A 23,447-nucleotide genomic window follows, 5' to 3' on the forward strand; every position below is an offset into this window, starting at 1 on the left:
GGTACCCGTTAAGGTGAACAAAGAAACTCGAAACAGGTAAAAAGAATAGGCAAAAAAAAGTAGTAAATAAAGGAATTCGAGAAACTATTCATTTTTTCGTAAAAAAATTTGTCAAATTCTCTAAGACGTAGTTTAAAAATCATTTAATCAATCCCGTAAAAAAAAACTACGCAGAAAAAATATTTGACGAATTTAATGGTTTCACTACTAAATAACCGAAATTATTGTTCTAATAAACTTTTTCACCGAATCGAATGACATTTCTTTTAATCTACAATAAAGCATTTCGCTCGTCACAATTGACTGCCATATTTGGTATATTCAACAAATCCTTTCTCTGCAGTATGCTTAACCAACGAACAATTCTTCAGCACCCATGACAAATTATTCCCGTTTGACGAGCGTACTCCGGTATTATTTATTCGTCGAGTCATACGTACAGGCGTGGTTATGTAAGAACCTCCAGTTGGTACCCGAGTACCCATAAACCGGGCCGTATGAATTCCTACGGGCGCTTGAGGGGAACTCGGGTCTCAATAGTTGGATATTCAATATTCGAGGGCTGGTGGACCGTGTCCTTGGGATATGAAATTACACACTTAATTCATTTCGTATCCGCAACGTGTACCAATAACGCATATAGCATTTATGGAACAGTGTTACGAGTCGTGTTTTCGCGGAGCTTAATGGCAAACAGGAGATCATGAGAGTCGATAATAGGTCGGTGGGTTTTTCCTTCGGAGAATTCTGAAGGAGCAACGTGCGCAGCCGATTTGATCATCGCACTCTCTCCCGTATGTTTATTACGAGATCTTTGCAGTACCTGTTACGAAACTTGACAAATCATTACGAGATAAGATCATTCTTCCCACACAGACATCGGCCCGAAACGATTATAAAAATAAACCAACGGAATGAACCCGTATTTCAAATTGTTATACAATAACTAGATTGTCCCACTTCTTTATTCCGTTTGCTATTTAAGAATTATAGACAGTCGTCAGCATAAAGCAAACTCGCACGACGTGTCGGACTCTAATTTACGCAAACAAAATCAGTCATGGTTTTTTTTTTTAAGATTCGGATCACTTTACAAGTTTGTTATTTTGGGAATATTATTTGAAATTCATGATTAAACGTTTCTTCATCATTGCCAAGGGATGTTGATTGGATCAAACCTATAACTTCAATCGCGTCTGTGAATCTATATGGGAAAGTCTGCACTATTTCGACCTAGGTCTGACCCTTGACCTCTTGGATTTTGGTACACGGTTTTTTATATGATTGGTCTCACTTTGAAGGGCACTCGGTTATTTTTTTCTAGATTTTTGTGACACGATTTGAATTTTCTGCAATTTTTCAAAAGCATGTTATTGATCGACATAATTTGAAAATCTCCCCACTCCGGCTCTAGGCTTGAAAATTTTGATACCTGACACACGATTTTTCAGAATTTTATCCGCTTTTTAAATTGTGTCGATCAATAACATGCCTTTGAAAAATTGTAGAAAATTCAAACGGTGTCGAAAAAATCTAAAAAAAAGACCGAGTGCCTTTTAAAGTGAGAACAATCGTATAAAAAATTGCGGGCTAAATCCAAGAGGTCAAGGGTCAGACCCAGATCGAAATGGTATGGAGTGCCCCATATGTTTAATCTTTATAACTTTCATCATCGAACATTGACATTGTCGCCATTTCAATAAACTTATAAATAATCAAGAGCTAGGAATTGACCTTAAACAACGAAATTCCAAAATTTCCACGAATAATTTTCAACTTTGTAGGTATTATACTTACCATTCGGTACCAACTTCTCTGCATTGTCTCCAGGAACTCGGTGCCATCTAAACTTACTCGCGCTTTTCATACAAGCCTCGTTAGCTCAAATTAGAATTTCACGGGACTAGAATCGCCCGGAGATTGCGATCACATTCATTTTTGCGACTGAACAAATCGGTCTCAAACCTTGAGGGATAAAAATTGAACCATTTGTGAGGCAATTTATCGGCATGATAATTTCTGACACGCCTTCCAAAGTTTCGCGAAAGAAAACTTAACTTTGCGATAGCACCGAAAAATTCGGTACCCTGAGTCAATTTTGCATCTCCAGAATCTAAGCAAAGACAAAAGTTTTGTGCATGCAGTGCAAAATTGCTTGCTTACACTCGGCTTCTATGGATATTGCAGTTTCACGCTTCGGAGAGCGATGCGCTGTCTAAAATCTGGGTCAGGAATGGTCGAGGAATTCTATGAGAGAGCAAAGTCTCCCGGCTCTCGAAACCCGCGTAGGATAATTTTATCACTTCCTATTTATTCTTACACTAGCTGCGGCACGCATGCTCTCGGTTGCAGTTTGTACTGGAGAACAATTCATCCATCGCGTCAGTAGGTATCAATTTTTCCGAGCATCATAATGCATCGTCTGAAATCGTGTTATTGTTTATGTTCTTGCAAATATCTCCTTCTTTTCTGCAATTTCAATTGTTGCGTTGACTTTTTGGTTTACATTTTCCGCCCATGTTTCGTGGCCAATGGGTTGTCTCACCATGTTCAATACAAGAAAGTCCTCTTTACGGCGTCCTTACGGTTTGAGTACAGCTACTTATCACCTGATTTGGAAGTGCTTTTTAAACACAAACGCCGTTCATGAAAGAAGTGTTCCTTTAGAGTTCCCAATAGTAGAATCGCGCCTCTCTAAATCCGGGAATTCGTAGCCCGAACACTTACGTGGATCTACTTTACTCTGAACCGACAAAGAGTCGAAACAGCTCGACACATGTTCAAAGTCCAGGAGCCGAGTTGACGACAGTACCTACCGGGGTTTGCGACAGAAGCAAGCTTCCGGTGTGGTAGGAGGAATGCTGATCAGTTTCCGGTGTCCCCAACAGTCAGCGCGCTACTCGCTTTGGGCTGGAACCGTGTATTATTTCGTCTTGGTAGGTGGTAATCAGCAGCATTGCGTGAAAAAAAGAAGTCAAAAAAACTCCCAGGGTAGAAAGTTTTCGTTATTGGAAAGATCAAAAAAAAAAAATGCAATTCCCCAATTTCCTCTCCGTACCTCCAAAGTCGTCCGCGGAGTGAGTTGATGTATTTGGAAAGAGTTTGAACACGAGAACAGGATAAGGTCTGACGATGAGTTTGAAAGATCTCTTCTGTGCGCCACCTTATTCTTGTAGTCGGTTACAGGCGACAAGTTATCATACCGTCTGCGGTGTTTTTGAAGCTGTACATTGTACATGCACGTGTATGTACGAGTCGTGAGTTGACGGGTGATACAGAGCGTGTTAAGATCAAAACAAGGTGAAACACGAAACCATAAGGATTGAAACGTGAGGAACTGTTATCTCCTGTTTTATGGGACTGAGGAGGGCGTGCTATCTCGTCAATCTTCACCTACGAAGCTGTAGCGATACCGAACCTGATTCTTCTGTCACAATTAGCCTCGGCCAGCATTTAAAACCCGGAGACATTATGAGCATGAAATTTATGAATTATACACAGGTACATTTTACGTAATACGTATAAGGCCTGTCGACTGTCAAGCAGCATGCTCTGTCACTGCCTATCATGCGGGTCGCAATTGAGTTGCCCTTGATTCGATAATCACGCCTTCCTATAACTACTTCCCTAAAACGAAAAGGTGCTAACAATTTTTTTTTTTTTATCACTTGAACGCGAGGTTTGATTTTTAAAATTTTTTGTTTACTATAGAATAAAAAATGTATCGTAAATTTTAGTAATCTTTGTGGACAAGCCTCAAATTATGGATGTACAGTAAGTTTTATTTTATACTGTCATTGGAAATAGGATGTATAGATGTTGGATTTTCGGGTCGAAATTGTCAAATTTAGCAGGAGTTGTGAAATATATATACACAAGGGTCAACGAATTCTTACACGATTAAAATATATCCATGCTTTGAAAACTATTTCATCAATTTCGGACAATGCAAAATATGAGTTATTACAGTTACTGTGAATGGCCGCCAGATGTCGCACCGTACTCTGCGCTCCCGCATATAAAATCAAAATCCGTTTCCACAAGTGTCAGAGATTACTTCTGATTTTATGCAGCGTATGTTTTGAAGTCGACTGTTTCGCCGTACATTCAGTATCAGCATAATACAAATATAACGAAACAGAATTTTCGTTTCACGAGTATCAATTGCATTGTTTCGAGGTGGAATTGTGTTTTAAATAATTAATCCTTTTCGTTCTTCGACGCATGTTCTTTTTACACGTATCGCGCCGCGTTCGCGATGCACAGACTTCTAAAACCGCGATCTGCGAGGGAGTCAGACACTTTATACGCATGGCAATAATCAGAGCATGGTATAAATGTTGTAAACGGCAGGATGCCTCTGTAATCACCGGATCTTCTTCTCCAACACGTCGACTAATTTACATTCCGTCTTATCCGCGATCTCTATGCCTCGCGAATGCCTCAGCCGTATTTTGGAGGTGTATAATAGAACCCGAGTCCGCCGTCTTGAAGAGCGGAAAACTGGGGAAAATGTTTTGTCGAAACAGAGAAACATTCTTCAGTCAATTTTTTATCCACCATGAAAAAGTTGTTCCACATGCTGCATTGTGAAAAAATTATTTAATAATGAAGTTTGTCGGCTTCAAATTCTTTCAATTTTAACGCAATTTGTTTTCCATCAAGGACACTTCTCCTTTCTTCTTACTCCGTGGATCAGGACTCTAAGTATTGCAATCTCCAAACTTTCCGGTAGACAGCGCTATAAGCAAAGAGGTCAACAACATTTCACTTCTATTACTTCTTTTCCCTCTCTTTTTAGAAAAGATTGAAAAAAAAATAATCGCACTTCTGATATACCTCCATGAAATAATTCGTATTCCGTATAACCAAGCTGCAAGTTTTATTAGATTGTATTTGAATTCTTGTTTCGTGTACATGGTTTTCTCTCTTCCGAAGATGACGCGAGTAAAATGTCACCAATTTAAACTATCATCAAAGCCTAAGGTGCATCACTGACGTGAAAATGTCGCAAATAGTGGTGATTCAAAACGTTTGTTGGTATTATAGTCTATTTTGTTTTTTTTTAATGGACCGATAGTAGTAAAAATAAACGTGACATTTTACTCGGTCGGTAATGACTAACTATAACATCCTCTTAACTTGGTTCTCCCGTAGTGGAAGGACCAAGTTAGCACTCACAACGTTTGTTGGTACGATTGTCGGGTAAGGCAAACATTTTTCTTTTTAACGGACCGATAATAGTCAAAATAAGTGTGACATTTTACTCGGTCGGTAATGACTAACTGTAGCATCCTCTCAACGCGGCTCTCCCGCAGCTCAAAGACCAATTTAGTATTCAAAGCTGGCCGCGTCCACTCGCTTTCACGGATCATGTTAATGCTAATGCGATCCTAAACTCACTCATGCCTGCAGCAGTCACAAGTGGCGCTTATATCACGTCCCGCGGATCGCACTAGTGATTGTGTGATTCACTCGAATCAATTGGCAGGCTGCGCGCACCGCTTCGGGTACATCGCATTGTCTTCACCTGGGAGACGAATAGCTTTCAGACTACACGGTGCCCATGTCCGTCGATCCCGAGCCCTAAAAGCTCACGTCTTCACTGTCAGAAGTATTTTAGGCTGTTGTGCTGTACTAATTATCAATTAGCCGTATGTAAGGGTGGTCCGGTGAACACACTTTTAGTTAGGTGAAGTTAATCGGGATTAAGTAAACACTTGATTTCAACCAAATAAGACGTATAAGCTTACTGTTGGAATAGATAGATAAATTGCATGTAAACTGAATAACTCATTTTTATCAATTTTCATTTATACTATTGTACCCGAAAATATGAGAACAAAAATTTTTCAGGTCGCAATATTGTTGATATTTTTAGGTGCAAAAAATCTCATTTTCCTGAAAAACCGATGACTCAAGCTCTGACAAAGAGTGAACCCTTTCATGTATACATTTTTCCTTAGATGAACTCGAAATTTTGCATACATGAGCTTTTGGGATCGCTGATTACGAATCTGAACTGGAAATACGAAAATTCAATATCGTGGATCAAATATGACTGACAAACAAAAACAATATGAAGAAACATTGTGAAAAAATTTTTTCAAATTTGTGATAAATTTGTGTTTTTTTTTTCGTGGTAAAGTACGAATTTTGACGATTTATTTACATGTAAATATGTTTGCAGTAAATAAAAAACAAATAAATTGAATTTTTTCCCTTGGACTTAGAAACATTTCAGGGAACATGTAGAACCAAAAAACTTGGCAGTTGTTATCAAAAAAGTAGCTTAGTAAATAAAATGCTGCAAAAAAAAAAAAAAAATGGGACGCTCAGCGTACCAGCGTAAACTAAACGGTTAAATTGAATGAACATTATAGATTGATAAAAACTTTGGAAAGAATTTCGTGATACCTACGGCGTCCCTTTGACCGCTGGAAATCCCCCAGATTTTGTACGGACCATCCCGAAGCTAGGGAGTGTAAAGCATCCGATTGCAAGCGCGCTTGGTGCCTGATCGTTTTACCAAACCACTTAACTTCCACCTTGTGGCATACAAAACAGAAATGTCGACGCTCCGCGTGGCGCCGCAAGCGTCGGGACGTCACGGCCCTCCTCCATTACTTTTTACTTCAACTCTCATTGTTTCACGTGCTTTATGAAATTCACTATGAAATTATTCTACCTCATCGGTGCTAATTTTTTCTTTTCATTCTATTTCTTCAATCCATTCCGACGGTGGTGCAAATTTTTTCAACAGAGTGCAATTGAATTACACGTTTTCTCTCTTAGTCAATTATTCATACATATTGGGATGGAATGATACACCCTGTGAAACCCGGGAACGATTTATTCAAAGGGATTACATCGTACTGCGTGATTGGAAAACCTATTCAGGGTGTCTGCTGCTCCTTAAATATCCTTAAGCCCTGGAATTATCCTGGACAACAAAGGCTGATCCTCAAGTCCTCGAAAAGTCCTGGAACATTTCAATTTGACCTGGAAAAGATGACACAATATATTTTCAATTGAAAATTGCGGTATTTCATTTGTAATACGCGCGTTAAATTTTAGCAGACGACGGACCATGCAGTTGTTCAAAATTCACTTTTTATATGAACTGTTATATAAATCTTTTGATTCAACATCTAACCAACTTGACCTATCCTTAAAACTTGGTAAAAAAATGAAATCAAGGACCTGGAATTTATCAGTTAATTGTTTTGGAAACTCTTGGAATAGACTCTTATTGTGCAAAATCTCTGATTAATCAACGAAATATATTATTTGATTTGAAAAAAACTAACTAATTACATCTCTTAATCGTAGAGGCGGTTTTTTTTTTCACGTTCAAAATATTTTCATTGATTTTGTCAAATAGTGTCATCATCATCATCATCGTCATTGTGTTGTGCCATAAAAGCATTTCTTCTAAATCCCATTGGAAAATGAAAGTATTTCATAGTGGAATATGGAAATAATAAGGAATTATTCTCCCTGGTTCGAGTCAAGAATTTTTTATTTTCAACGGAAATAAAAACATTTATTATTTCATTGAGTAAAAAAATGGCACGTCTTAGGAATTTTTCTTCCCAGACGTGCTGTTTACAATGCATCGTTGCGTCGCTTCGCGTTCACGTGTTTACGCTTCTGGTTTCGCCTACACACCACGTTTTAAGCTGTGTTCTCTTTTCTTATTTTCTCTATCCCTCCTCCACCTCCTCCTTCCACCCTGGTCGAGAGGAGGTGCATGAATTTCTACCGTTGGTCTAAATTTGATGCACCTCAGGTTATATTAATTACCAGCTGAAACTTTGCTGCGCCTTGTTGAACAAACAGAAACGAAAAAGAAAAAGGAAGAATAAAAAATATGGCCGAGCTTCCGATTCGACTGAAATTTCAACAGAGCCGCATTTTTAAGCCTCTGAATATCCGGATAAAATGTTCGGATTCGCATTCTTCGAGAAACTTAGACATACTTGCAAAACAAAGCAGAAGTATACACCTGTATTTCAGAGTACTAAATCTTTAGAATTACACACCGGAAGATTAGATTTGTTGATTTTACCATATATTCAAGCGGATTAGATATTACTAGTTTACTTTTTATTCTTTATAAAAATATCATCAACACCTGCATGTAATTTGATCAAGCTTGAATCAATAATAATTTCATAATACGATCACACTGTTTTCTAATTCTGAAAAGACGGATTCACTTCGATGCAAAGCTTATCAAATCATTCGTTAGCGATAAATTTATTTTCACTCGTGGAAAAATAGATTGCAACCGACAAATAGATGGTTTCCGCTGATGCTAGCGGAACTCGGTTATTTTGAGTCGAAAAAAAATCTGTTTATTCGTGTGAGATAAGTTTCTGATTTACGGTGAATAAATTTGAATAATCTGAAAAAATAGAAAAAAAAAAAAAAACAATTCGCTTCAATTCAAAATTAAATCACAATCAAACAAAATTTATGCATCTAAAGTTCTCAGCTTTTAATTATTATTTCTTTTCGTTCTAATCTTTGCTTGTAGGTAAGGTTTTACCGAAAATAAATTCATCCATGGACCGCGGAATTGCCGATAGGGCTTATCGGCGGGTCGGGAGTCGAAATAGGGCAGGCAATTACTTTATCCTACTCGTTAAGCTTGACTTTAATTACCTAGTTTCCGGTGCGGCGGATAAACAGGTGTGTAAATCTTGACGTATGACGTACATGCACGTATACATACGCGACACACCTCCGGGTCTTACAAACCCGCGTCGAAGAAGTTCCCGCAAGACGACGTCGCGACGCTCCAGGCGCGCGTTCCGACGCCGAGCTTATTTTTAGTGCATTCCGGTGCAATCGGAGCAGCCCGACATCCCCGCGGTGTCTAAGCACTGAGTATCTTTTGCTCCCGCAAGATTTTCTCGTCGGGTTGGCTTAATGCTTCTTCTTCTTCTTCCTCTTCTTTTTCTTCTTCGAGGAGGATTATCTGATCGTGAGTTTCAGCTTTTTACGAGGTGTGTCAGCGATATTCGTCTACACGCACAATCCACATGCGTTCGTCGCAGCAACGCAAATCCGCAAAGAAATCAATTTACAGGAGTGTTGAGGACTCGGATACCGGGTGTGAACAATTTCTTACAGCTGCCATAAAAAGAGAAATTTATATTTACATTGCGGAGGTGTGGACCGATCCTTTGGAATCCCAGCATTTGGAGTACTCGTCAGACTTTAGTGAATTACCAACTTCGTTGAGGAGAAACGAAAACTTCCTGGATCAGTTAGTTTCTATGCGAAAGAAAACTTAGATCTGGAATCTTTACATCGATGAAAAAAAAAAAAAAAAACATCGAAAATGAAACACTCCTTTATATCGGTTTTCATGCACAGTGCGCAAAAAATTCGATCACCGTCAAAGAATGCGGTATTTTGTCATTCATGTCAACTTCGTATTGTTGAATTTCAGGTCTTATATGAGTTGAGCAATAAAATTCTCCACGGTACCATTTCAAAGTTTTCAAAACTACGAATCCCTTTGAGTAGGTGCAATACAATGGACCGTGTCAGCAGTGAAATATTTGACTTGAATGCATCCTCGAAAGGTTGATAATAACTTAGAAATGGACAGTCAAACAACGCGGCGGAAGTGGGAGGCTAAAGAGGAGAAAAGGAAGAAAGAACAAGATTCATATTTTCAAACATTCTGGCATACTTACCGGTTACACGACGACTGGGTGTTACTGGAACGTGAAGAAACGCTAAGTATTCCAAGTCATTCGCGTTCAGGTGGGACTTGCGCTACGGCTGCAAAACGGTGGAATTCATGGGAAAATAGTATGCCTGCCCTGCCCTCTTCGCCCTTTCGTAGCTGTGCGACGTACGTTTGTTTCATATACCGTAAGAAGTTGGCCATGTTCTGGTTACTGTTCCATCAGTCGCACGTGTGCAGGTGCATCATGGTATGGGAAATTCTTGTCCCGCGATATTGCACAACGTTACATGCCTATGGATCGTGACGAAAATACTAATTTGTCATAGGCGGCGTTCATTGCCAGTCCCATTGATGAACTCGGTCCGTTTCGGGCACACTTGGAACAATCATCTACAGGACCCCTGACTGCAAAATGCAAACACTGATTTTTTGGAAGTCAAAAATACTGCCGGGGAATTGAATTCGATGGTTACCAAGTGGACGTCATATCCATTTTTGATTGATTTGTGTGGAATTGCTGCAGAAGCATTCAACGGAAGTCAAGCATAGATTGTCGAAAAGTGAGGACATTTAAATATCTAAGGATTTGACGGTTCCAGGATGTAAAAGCGTTTCAATCAGTCAGTTGGAATTACCTGAAAAAATTCGTCCCATGTGCAGTTCATAAAATGCTTCCGATGTTTAACTGTATAATTGTATCGAAACGCATTAATACGAAACAGTTTCCAACATGCTTAAGGCATTAATACTCTAATTTGTCATGATCTGCTTACACACTGAACACGTGACAGGGTTGAAACCAGTATTATCAATTTTTTGGAACTTTAACAGGTTCTCTCTAACTCCCCTTCACTTAATCAAAAAAAAAACCCTACTCTCTTGAACAAGTCATCAGATTTCATAACACTTACGTAATACTCAATCAACATCCGCTAAAAAAAAAACTTACGTGCAGATTTTACGCTGCCATCGGTTTTGATTGGTATGTGTTGTGCTGTCTACGCAACAAGCTAACTGCATCGAGTGTCTTCTGTGCCGGTGTGACGTTGACTTGGCGATTAATTGCGTTGAAATTTCACCGTGACAATTTCTTAATAGAGTATCTCGCTCTTTGCACGATAGTCTGCACGAGTCTTACGGTGGCCATTAGTTCCAACTGAAACAATCGGTGAACTAATATCACAGCTCCTGGAAAGTTTCACTGCTGCTATTGTTGATGCTCTCGATAAACCGCAGTGCGTGTGTTCTGAATGAACAGGTGTAGGTACAGTCTGCAGCTGGAAGTTTATACGAGTATCGACTAAGTTTGAACGGAGACTAAAAATTTCTCGAAACCCTGAGAATGTGTTTCCGGTATTCAGTAGAAATCTTTTGGAGTAGTTAAAAGATTTTTCAACCATATGTCTGGGAATTGTTAACTGACTGCTTGATTCTTCAATCGTGAAGTAAAATTCGCTGCAGATATTGGGTTCACAAATTTTTTCTTGAAATGCTTCCGTTTCTGTTCTTTGGACATTGTGTGGGAACAGCTATCGAGCTTCTCTAAATTTCATGCAAAAATCGAAGTCCATGGTTTTAAATCCATTTGGATGTATTAAACATTCAAGCATAATGCAATGATTGGTAGCCGAGTCAGAAGACATGTCGAAATTGAAGCTAAGATAAGTTTGGGAGTTCATATGACCAATTCAAGTATTCAAGTTGGTTAACACTTATTTGAATATGACGCACATTCCGTCGATAAATCAAGATTAAGTAAACTGATTCTGATAGTTGAATCAATCCCGATCAAAAAATACTTTGTATGCAAATTCTTGTCTTATTCTGTAACTATCTAGTGATGGAGGAAAATTTAACATTTTTACCAGAAAGGAGATCCTGAGAAAACCTTTGAGCTCCAAAAAATTGTTGATCATTCCTTGAGAAATCAGGATTTTATGAGATCTCAGTATTTTTGGTATATAACGCATCATCTTAAGCAGCAGTGTAATGAAATTTCGTAACATTGAGAAAGAGAAATCAATTGGAATTTCAATTTTCTTCTTTTAGTCTTCGAAAGTATACTAAACCAAAATTGTGCTACATCGTTACTAATATGCTTGCTCCGTTGGCTGCGACGAGTTTCAAGACAAATGATCTACTACCGCAGTGATCAATCGTGATCAATCCTCTCCAGGAGTAGGTGCTAAAACCGTTGACAATGGTGCACCATACTCTAGATTCAGTAATGAATTGCAGTTAATCTGAGAATATTTACTAACCAGAAAAATATCGGAACGATGTTTTGAATAATCTGCAATTCCAACAAAGCTTCACGAAATGATCGCATGGTTCGTAAACTGTGCAGCCATATTCAGAAATACGGTGTACGTGTGATTTGATGAAGATAATGAAAATTAGTGTGAATCCCAAGGGTGAATCCTCCCGGTAATATCTATTTTCAAAAAAATCGAATTGAAGAGAATTTTCGTCAACGACGTTTCATTGTCTATACAAACTCTTTTTTCGTACTTGACTTGTATTCCGTACTCACGTTACCGCATCGTTTCACCACCTGAAATTTCACCATAGTCCGTTGAAATCGCAGGCTTAAGATCCAACTATCGTGTTTCTGAGTTGGAGTGACTCATTCGTGACAAGGTCACGACATGAACGCAAACATCTTTGAAGTTCTTGATGTTCAACGATGGTCATTCGAAACACTCGAGAATCGAAGTTCTTTTACTTGATCATCAACGTCTTTAACCCAGTGTCAAATTTCCGCAAGACACAAAGTGCGAGATCCCGGTTCACCGATGTGCGTTGTTTGAATGTGGCGAAACAAACATCCGAGCAGATCTCCCTTCTCAGTCGTACGAATTGGCGGATGTGGTGAAGCAAAAACAAAAAAACGCGGTGAATTTCCTCCATCAAAAATGGAGTCAAACGATACTGCTCGCTGATATCGTTTTCAAATATCGATTCGTCGTGACCCGGTTTAGGCTGTTGAGCAATTTTCGCGAGGCGATCAGTTTGCCACGTTAGTTAACTGCTGACAAATATTAACCGCACTGCAATGTCTGTCGTCCTGCGTAAGCTCTTAGTCGTTTGACAATCGATCTCAACGAGGTCCTCCTGACGCTTGCGTTTTTTTACAATAATAATTATATACACCGTTATTACAACGTGGAAGGAACCGGGACAGAGTTGGTCAAAATTTCTATCCTAGGTTTCCTTGAGCCGTCAGTTGGCCCGCGACGATTGTCACAGTCGAATAGCAGTCGCAAGCGTAACAGGACACCAGCGCTCGCGGACAACTTATATTCTAACTCGCAATAAAAATACAATCGCTTGTCAAATAACCCGACAGCTTTTATCGCTGCGTGTGTTGTGCTAGTATTCCTCAGGAACCTTCGATCCACTTTCATCTCGCAATGCACCCTACAATTAAGAACTGCCACATGCTACCAAGGAAGTCATGGGTGAGTATCGACAGTATCTCGTTGAAGTTCATTTGATTCGGGGAACGAACATGGGGATTGATCTTCACGAAGTATAAGAACGTAGATTCTTCGTAGGGTTTTCATGATCAACGAAAACAACCGGGAATGAAAATTTTGACCGTTCGAAACTCATCACAACTCGTTCATCATCAGCGACTGATCACTGAACTATATTCCGTATCAGCAAGTCAATATTTTCCAGTAGCTCAGCGAACTTGTTTTCGTCAATGAAGCTTTGATACTTGATCGATAAAGTGGAAAACTTTTTCGCAGTAACGAATGAAATCTTGGAAAACCATTGATCACAGTAATACTACCTAGATGAAATTGAATAACTTCTGAGCTCCTCGGCGCTCGATGACACTTTTTTCATTGTTATTGTTGTTATTATTATGATTCTTATTATTTTTCAATTGGTCATATCGTATCCGGAGTGTGTCTAGCATGAGTCTTTGACACTGAGTTGAAAAATCGTTCCATCAAGTGGTAAGACATTAATGCGATGCATTGAAAAATTGGCGCTTGAATATTTTGCAGTACGATTTTTTTAACACAGGTAGGAGTTTTTGTCCAGCACATATCCGCCGGCGGTGAATATTTTGTTTTTCCACTTTTATCATCCGGCCTCTGACTGCTTACCTCTCTCTTTCTTGCTCGCGGCACTCGATTCATGCTTCACACCGCGTGCCTCTTGCTCCTTGTTTCTCTTTTTTCATCCCCGAGAAATGCTATTAAGACGACCGTATGTTTCCTCTCGCTAAGGTATAAAAGTGGTGGAGTATACTGGGATGCAGCGGATCGGTGAAGTGAATATATGTAGTTGTCTTCGGTGCGCCGGACGCGACCACAGCCTCGACGGTTTATATTCTCTTCGTTCTCATCTTCCTCCTTTTTTTCTTCATTCTCTCTTCGTCTGGTGCTGTGGCCACGGAAATTAATTTTTTATCTCGGAACTCGTTGAAAAACAAAGTTATACCGCCGAGGCGTGCCTGCCGGGTGTGCAGGTGGCTATGATAACAACAATAAGGCTGGAGTCGTGTAAACTAGCGGAAGGTATTTCTGGATTTACTAAGATCTCAGTGATATTATCTTGACGGCCGAGTCGCGTTTCTAAACACTTCCATCCATGTCAGGCGGGATTGCAAAACACGTGATTCCAAGTTTTCTAACCCCAAATGCCTGCCTCATTTTTTGGCTTCGGACTCCACGTCTTCGAATAAAACTTGAAAATTCACCCACACACCATCGGATCACTAGCATTTTTTTTTTCTTTTCTTCAACGCTTAAACTTATTTTCTTCATTGTGATCAACGGTGGTAACTGTTCATCGGATCAGTAAGAATCCATTTGACAGATTCATTTCATCAGCGACGCGGTGAAAAGTAAATAAAAATGAAAACATCTATTTCACCAGTCAAACACTACCAGCGATTAGGATTTAGAGAGTTAGTTGATTTTCTTGAACGTATCTCATGGGACTATCTTGCACGAAAGTTGGGTAAAAGTCGGGTTCTTTTATTTCGTCTACTACAGTGAATCAGAAGTCGTGAAAGACGATCTGGACTCGACGAGGACTGAGCTTCGGGTGTAGTATCGAATTTGAAAAAATTACAGATTGACCACCTCAATTCTCATGGAAATTGTGGTTCGAGTTATTTGGTATGCCCTGGGTGCTTGCACATCTTGTCTCAACCAACAGTGCCAGACAAAGCCAAAACACCCTCAGTATACAGTCGTTGAACCCGAAACGAAATCGATTGGAAATTTAGTGACACGAATTTAAAGTATTTTTGGATATCCTTGAACCGGTCAAATAGCAAAGTGAATACGAATAACGAATTGTTATTTTCCGTCAAGGTTGAGTTTGCAAGCAGTGGATACAAATGTAGCGTTCCGTTTTACCTGTTCGTTTTTACGTAAAAACTCGCGACACCAAGCAGTTGTAGTAAGAGTTACGTAATTGGCTCGCGCAGATTTCACTTGAATGAAACGAAATTGTGGCGTTTTTTTTCAATTCTTTGGCCAATTCTCTAGTCCTTCACCAGACGATAATTCCCATCCTGACACATGGATCTATTGGTTATCGAAAGATCCACACTGCACTGCAGGACAATGGATCTCCGTGGTGAAAGTTAATCGAGTTGCGGTATTATAAGGCCTTGTCCAATACATTGCCTGCCCGCAACGTGGGCGTTGTGACTTACAATGCACCTTGATTGCAGGCAACGGACACCCGTCAATTCTCAGTTTTACTTTCATGATTCTCTTTTTCTCCCTCTCCTTAAATTTTTTTTTTTTTTTTTTTCTGCAACGCTTTTTTTCTCATGCGACAATGACGAGGCCTGCTGCAATGCAACGGGTCGTAATACCAGACGTACAATTGAAAATGACCTCGCGGACTAAAAGACAGAGTTGTTTGCGCATTTTTCTTATCTACGAAATGATCATTTATTCCTCGTCCACTTTTACCGCTTCAAGTCATACTTTTTTCCTTTAATTTCCATTGCGTAAAGGATGCACTCAATATATTGGCAGTGATATTTAACGATTTCTCCAAGAAACTGTTTAAGCTTGAATTGTCGATTATGAACAATGGCCTTCCAAAACGTGTCGAAGTCCTTTATAATAATTCATGTTTGAAAGGACGAAGTAAGAAAGCACGGAAAAAAGGAACCAATAAGATCTTTTCCATTTACTGATCCAACACGTGACCAAAACAGTCGAGATTTGACATTTAACAGTGTAGTTCCACGTTTCGTTAGGCAGTTTCATTATTTATCATTTAAGAGTAGTTATAGAGTGTATTGGAATGTTCCTTTTCTCATCGTTGTTGTTCATTCAAAATTGTGCTGTTTTACGCGAAAGTGTGAAATTACCTGATAACTTTTTCTTTCTTTCTTCCTGTCCTATTCGCCTTTCTTTTCTCGTTCACCTTTCCCTCTCGATGTTCTACAAGCATATCGTCGTTCAGCTTCAATTTTCCAGTTTGTCGACCCAGAATTGATACACACTTATCCGTGGCATCACATTCGTTGAATTTCATTTCATGTCCCAGGTGTCAGAGTACGAACTGCTCATGAACACCAATCAACCTCCAACTGCATGGGCAATCGGTAGTTCGAAATCGTCTATATTTTCGACCACTAAATTGCGTTCCGTCAAGCCCATTTCTCGTTGTTATTCGAGACCTAACGAGGTTTTTGATTATGAAGCCGTGAGATTTGAGTCTGTTCGTTTATTCGAGACTTCTGGCAAGCGCTACTGCAGAGCAGCAGTGAGTTCCACTCGGGCAAGTTTGTCTACCTAGCTCGTCACGCCAACTTGCACTCGTCGCTTGTCAACTTTGACCGGTAGCTCATGCCCCTTCTTTCCAAAGACTTAGTTGGTAGCTATGAATACTTCTGTTAGTTATACTCTTCACAGATATCTTTGCAGCTGTTTTTATCATTTTATTCGCGCTAACCGCCGCCGGCAGCTTACTGTTGATTTCAAGTTTGCGAAATTACTACAAGTATTTGTTATACGCACGTTTACTCGGTACAGAAGAGAATTGCGCGAAGATAAGATTGTTTAGAATTTAGCAAAATGAGATTAACTGATTGGGATGAAGTTGTGCGGTATGTTTTCAACTTGTATGATACAAAGAACGAAGATCTAATAATATTCAAATAAAGTGATTTCGCTAGTTTGCAAATTACTCAAACTTTCTAACGAGTTCGGAAAGTTTAAATGTCCCACAATAAGACACGCTTTGCATTTTTTTGCTTATTCAACACACGTGCTTAATTTCAAGAATCGAACAATAAAATGTTGCGAAAAGTGGAGACAAACCTGAAAGTTTATGATATTTCTACCGTACGCATAAAAAAAATATCAATCTCTACATCTATTAAACTCAGTGTATCTCTGTCTGTTTATCCGTATGTTCGCTTATAACTCCAGAACTACTTGACCGATAATGATTCATGTTTTTTCTGTGGTTAAATTGAATATTATCACGACGCAATCTTGTTCCAAGTAAACGTAAAATCAACTGTGAATTCGAACATTCGCACAACGATTGTTTCCAACCGCATAGTTTTACCGTCGCACCTGTAAACCTTGTTCACTACGATCGGAACCGTTAGTACTTACGTAGCAACTTGCTTAAAGTTTTTGCCAGTATACATATAACGAAGTAGTGAAATGTTCAAATAACTGGAACAGACCTGCGCGTTAAACTTAGGCACTCTCGCTATGGTAATCAATTCTTTATTTTCGAGGAGCCGTCGATTCAAACACAAGAAAAGAAGAAATAAAGAAACAAGTAAAAAAAAAAAAAATCCTGTACTACGCACACCGATTCAGTTTTCAGGCAAGGATGATTGTTCAGATCATACCATTCTTTTAGCATTACAATACTATACCTACGAATTTACGCTAAGCATTGTCGATTCGTTCCGTAAATAACTTTGTTCGAACCATTCGCCGGTGGAAAAGAAACGAACATTTCATCGATGATATCCTTGATACGTTGATTCCAGAGAGCAGGCAATACCTGATCCATCAAATATAGATCGTACACATTCGTGCAATACATTAAGCAACGTCTTTTTACTGGTTGTAATACAATCGGTAAGTGTCGGAAACAAGATTGAGTTCGTCTCGATGAGCCAAACTGAAAGAATGGAAAAAATTTTGGCAGTCCAGTTATCTTAGAAAACCATTTAATTGGAAGCCAATAAGGAATTGGCTTAAGAGATTGAGTGTAGATCAAAAAGATTCCCTCATTCACTCTGATTCCATGCAACTAATTCAATCATTCGAAAACACAATATGCACAAACGCAGCTAGAAGTTAGACTCTTAAACGGAATTACTTACAATGTACTGCGTTCCAATAATATTGTCGTCTCAATTTTCGATCCACGGAACAATGGTAGAGTACTAAAGTTGTATACAAATCGATTCGTTAAAAATTGTTCCCAATTCAGGACTAGCAGTTAATTCGTCACTGATCGGCAGTTTCTCTCCCAATCGCTTTAAAACATCGAACCTTTCTCATTTTCTTGCGCACCTAGGTGAAGCAACAGCTAATCGAGTAATAGATGCAAAGAGTGTAACTTTCTTGCGGACATTGCTGTAAACTTGTCCTTTTATTCTACAGCAGAATCTGGCCCAGATAACTTCTTCTTTCGATCTTTTTATCCTCGGTAACAAATGACATTCCTCGAGGACTGCACCGCTCCTGCGAGCTAGTGAACGAATCAGTCACCCCGGCTGAATCCCCGTTCTCGACTATTGTTATCCTGATGGGTGGGCGTTGGTGGGTACAATGCGTATAGGATGCCATGGGTTACGCTGGAATTTTAGTGCCATGCTTGGTACGTGACTGCGATCGCAGTGGTTTGTCAGGCCTACTGTTTTCCCGTCATCACATATCTGATCCCAATGTCGCGTGTCAGGTGACGAAGTCTCAGCAAAAGTAACTGTACGTCACGCTGTATTGATCATATCGTGAAGTTCGGAGTACCAGTACTGGATGTTATTTTAAAACGAACGATTTTCCTTCGTTTTTTCAACTCAGAAATATGTCTGTACCATGTTGATGGTTTTCTAATAGTCTCGGTGGTTGGATGATTTTTGTATTCTTCCAGAACGTATGTGGTCAATATTTGCACAACAGAGTTCATCTCTTCCCTTGCGTATTGAGCACTTCGAGCTAACACTTCTGTAGTAGATGAAAGTTTTCAATCTTCCCGAAACAAGTGTAACCTCCTATCAATATGGATTGATATTCTTGAAAATTGGTGCCATTGCGCATAACACCAAAGTTGCATGTCATATCAAGGCGACGCGAGAAAAGTCTTACTTTTATCGTCATTGAAAAATTCCAAAGTGTAACAGTTTCCAATACCACGCACGTTCGCTCTTCAAGTCAGCTGGTCTATGGGCTGCAAGTTAAAACCTATGAGTCAGCCCACGGACAACGTCGAGGAGACTGGAAGGACTAACGCCGACGGGTGCAATTAATCTAGCAACGAGCTGCTATTCGTTACCAACCTGTTTCAACAATCTCTTATCTCCTGCCTGGCCCAGACGTCTCGTGTCTCAACGGTGGTAAAATGTGGCCGTTTCTATCCACCAGGTGTATTGACCATCCAGTTTTATGCGCTCTTTGACAATAGGATTAATTCTCTAAGCTTGGAGAATGCGGATACGAAAATGCCCAGAGTGAAAAAATGGTTTTGTCCACCGTTATTCGTACTTCCAAGACTATGCTGGAAACACCTGGGTTCACACTGTGCTGTTTCTAACACAGAAGGACCATTTTTCCACCTAACTCGAATTGGATTCCCGACTTCTCTCTATTCCTTAAATAATTCTCTGTTGTAGATATGGTTCTGAATTTGAAAGATGCCTTTTTTTGACTCGCGGTTAGCAACATAGATGGAAATGATGAATCTCTAGCCGAGAGACAAGACCCTGTGTGCACATGGCTCTAACCTCTTTTTTTCATTACCGGTTCAGGTGATTTCGACTGAAGCCCGGCCGGTCGGGCCGGAAGATACGGTTCAGCAATTTCTCTTCCCTTCGGGAGGTGAAGCACCTAAGTTATAGCGGCCTAGTCAAAACTGGGTACAGGATACGGTACACCGTGCCTTCTTTTTTTCACTTTTCTCATTCATTCGCTAACTGTTACATGCTTCGCGCATGCCTGTGCCGCTGTTTTTGTATTGTGTGCGTGTGTGTGAGGTAGCGGAATCTGGCATTATATCCGTTCATCGGCTGTAGGACTGCCGTGTGATGAAATTGTTACTTCAAAAATCCAACGATCTAGTTATCCGATGAAATATTCTAGTCGTGCGTTATTACAGCTAATATTTCCGTTTTTCGACACGACCAACGTTCCAAGATTTAACAAGTCTGAATAGTGGAGACATTGAAAACGGTAACGGATGTGAAACAATTACTGATTGCGATTGACACGGTATATTGTCAACCATGTAGTTAAGAATATTCTTTTTACGATGAGTATCACACTCATATCGGGATCCTTTTGCTTTTCATTAGTAAATCATTCCCATTTTTTCAACAAGATTCGTTTTGAAGATAGTTCAGTTTAGTCAATCTAGCAAACAATACTGGAAGGCACGAAAGTGTTTCACAAATTTTAGTTTACGACTTTTCGAAGATTTAAAGACGAAAACTGCAGAAAAGAGAATTTGATGTTCACTGTCAGAGATGGTATCGATTATTGTTTGGTACCAACATTATGATGACCTTTCCGTGACCATCGGGTCACTCAGCTACATCCTTATTGAACAACAACTAGGTACTTGAAAGTTTCAATATTCCAAAAACAACAAATCTGACGTGTTCAAACTTTATATCAAATCTTCTTTTTCACTGCACGAAGCTTAACGTACATTTACTTGAATCAATTAGCGGTGAGAAAGCGCGCTGTAAAAATGAAACTGTGGCATATTTTTGCGTTAGATTTTCTCTTTTACATCGACGAGAGTTTGAAAATTTTAGACATTCTGGTGAAATTATCAACGACATAAGCTGAGAACCGTATCCACATGACGTCATTGCGATGGACTCTCAGATGGACGGACAGTCGGTTCCCGGTTCGAGTCGAGCGCCCATGCGAAACCTCGTTCATCCGCCCTGCAGCAGCGCTCGTACATTACATGCATTTACCCACCTCCATTATTTATCTATACCTGCGTATTTGCGGAATGACGAAAAATTCTCCTACGTATCAAAGTGCCGACCTGCGTACAAACGCTCGAACCTTATATCTCCTAGAGGTATTAAAGATGCTGCTGGTGAACATTGCTATTTGCAACTGTGGTAAAATAAACTGTGAAAAAAAGAAAGCTTGGAAGTGAATAAAGCAAATAGAGGAAAATGCGAGTATAACTTGAGAGGAAGGGAATACTCCTGTGTACTCCATTTAAAATATTAGTAAAAAAATTCCAAGGATGCGTGACTAGAGCTTGATTTACTTGTTAAATGTGAAATAATTTTCAAACAAAGGACGGTGCAAAATATCTCGATCCTTCGTACTCTGCGCTACTAATAATGTAGTACAAAATTATGTATTTTGATGCGAAACCTGACTCGCATTATTCATAAAAACCCATTATGCTGGACAAGTTGTCGGTGAGAAATCATTGATAGGCACAGGTACTCTACCTTGGCCTGTGCTACATGGATCAATAGAATTATATTTCAATGGAAAGGGGCCAAGAAAACTCTTCGGCTTTCCTAATTGACAGTACAGTTTATTATGGTTGGGAATCTATCCACCTACTTACGATCTCATTGAAAATCGCTGCGTACATGCGGATGATTAACGCCGGAACTGTTGCAACGCAACGCAACGCGATTATTGTTCTTTCCCACCATTGCATTGTAGTAGGAAACGCCAGGTGCAGATGATGTTCGTATACCTATACCTAAATGTACATAAGACGTAATACGAGCTCTCAGTGGGTCCGGGGTGATTCAGGAATTAAAATTTGACGACGCCATCCTGCAGGACTTGGAGAGGATGTGTATAAAAAGTAGAACGAAAAAACTGTTCATGAGGAACAAACAACAGTCATGCGTTTTAAAAGGAGTAATACTACCTTGTTTGCACGAAATCGAGGTTCATTTTCTCCAATTTATATGAGAAAAATGAATTAATATTTTATAATTCTGTTTTTCATGCATGTTAACATAAGTCTTGAAGGACAAGAATTTTCTTCGTTTTAATTATTTTAAAATAAAATGGCGATGGAGTGGCTGATGAAATGGAATGATGTTTTTAAAGACGGGCGACCAACTAACGCCTTCAATTTTCAACCAATCAACTTGAAATTTCAACTGCAGCTTTATAATGTCATTCTCATATTACCCCTTAATTCATTTTCGGGTCTGAAGTAGATATAAATTATTTTTAACGACATACCGAAATTTCCTTTACTCAAATTACGATTATTCACATTCAGAAAAAAGATTTATCTAGAAAATTGATTTAGTCCAACATTTTATCTTTTTGATTCTCATAAAATTACAGTACACCTCAGATCACTGTAGATCACTTCAGTAACCGTAATTATGTTGCGGAGTAGAACGACGTTTGTTTGATTTAATTCAGAAGCATTTGAAGCGCGTAATTAATTTTACCAACTGTACGGTATTTGTTAAATTCAACAATCTTTACTCTGTGTGTATTACGTACAATTACACGCTACGGGCGGTAGAGCACTGTGCTCAAAAAGGAGCCACTGACGTAAGTGCGCTAGGAAACGAGGTAGAAAATACGGATGAGCTGCGTGAAATTGGAAGGTGCGAATTACCGTTGAAAATAAGCCAGAACACGAAAATTTGCCAGCGAGATTAAACGAAATATGACGATAGTCGTTAATTCAACAATATCATCTTATGAGAAGTTCATAATTATTTCCGTTTATCCTAATACGGTATGCGAATACACTGAATATAGTATATTTCGTGAGGTCTTAATTTCTCCCCACTTATGTACTGTTCCTTTATAACGATACGTTCCGTGTGTGGCTTGATCCGCACTCGTGTAGATCTGGTGTCCTGACGTATGTTCTTTAGCTTTCTGATCGTATTACACATGAATAGGTTAAATAGTTATTTCGAGAACTAGAGTTGTTGGGTTCAACGAAGTAAAACAATTGGTGATTTCCTGATTTCAGGAGTACCAGAATTTGGCAGAAGAAAATCGCAGACTGCAGAATAATCTGGCGGTTGGACGAACGCCTCAGTCACGAGTCATAGACAACGTTCTTCTGCAAACGCAAATTGACACACTTCAATGGCAGTTGAAACAGGTTTGTGCTAAACTTCACGATCTGACACTTTTTTTCATCGAAATCATTGTGAGCAATTGAACCTGCGGCCTTTGTGTTGCTGGCCTTATGAATTTTGTGAAAATATTCGTGAAGTCTCATGAAATACTATTCAGAGCGTTTGTTGGTCTCGGTGCATACTAACAGCGTCGTAGGATTCAGTGTTCGAGGTTTGCCGAAAGTTAGAAGATCAACACAGGGCAAAAAATGTCACCACCAGATTTCTGTGACAAATAGACTGCCACATGTTTTCATACCTAACTAATAAAGCTCTTAATTAACAGTCCATAATCGTTCCCGAGATTGTCATATTGAAATTAGCTGTCACAAAATCAGTTACTAAATCATCCAAATGGCCAAGTGGAAAATGTGTAGCGTGTAGCTTTGGAAGTATTAACTAGTC

General features: G+C 39.4%; 1 protein-coding gene and 1 long non-coding RNA gene across 4 annotated transcripts in view; one reads left to right on the forward strand and one right to left on the reverse strand.

The window, feature by feature from the left end:
• The window catches only part of LOC107225969, a 59,397-nt gene that overhangs the window by 32,218 nt on the left and 3,732 nt on the right, over positions 1 to 23,447 (forward strand). Inside the window, exons 1-2 of one of the 2 annotated variants that reach the window (XM_046745228.1) lie at positions 13,062 to 13,170; positions 22,892 to 23,026. In XM_046745228.1, coding sequence (XP_046601184.1) covers positions 13,123 to 13,170; positions 22,892 to 23,026 — 183 coding nt within the window. In that variant the 5' untranslated portion in view covers positions 13,062 to 13,122. Of the gene's footprint in view, positions 1 to 13,061; positions 13,171 to 22,891; positions 23,027 to 23,447 lie in introns of those variants that run through there. The other variant, XM_015666617.2, reaches the window with a different exon arrangement.
• On the reverse strand, positions 8,999 to 10,102 carry LOC124295375. 2 transcript variants are annotated; one of them, XR_006905311.1, is made up of 3 exons: positions 9,879 to 10,102; positions 9,714 to 9,801; positions 8,999 to 9,285 (listed from the first exon to the last, which is right to left on the reverse strand). It is a non-coding gene; the product is annotated as an uncharacterized LOC124295375 (long non-coding RNA). The 2 variants fall into 2 exon arrangements; XR_006905310.1 differs by having other exon boundaries at positions 8,999 to 9,314.

This window comes from Neodiprion lecontei, chromosome 7, assembly GCF_021901455.1.
Source record: "Neodiprion lecontei isolate iyNeoLeco1 chromosome 7, iyNeoLeco1.1, whole genome shotgun sequence".
Classification (NCBI taxonomy): Eukaryota; Metazoa; Arthropoda; class Insecta; order Hymenoptera; family Diprionidae; genus Neodiprion; species Neodiprion lecontei.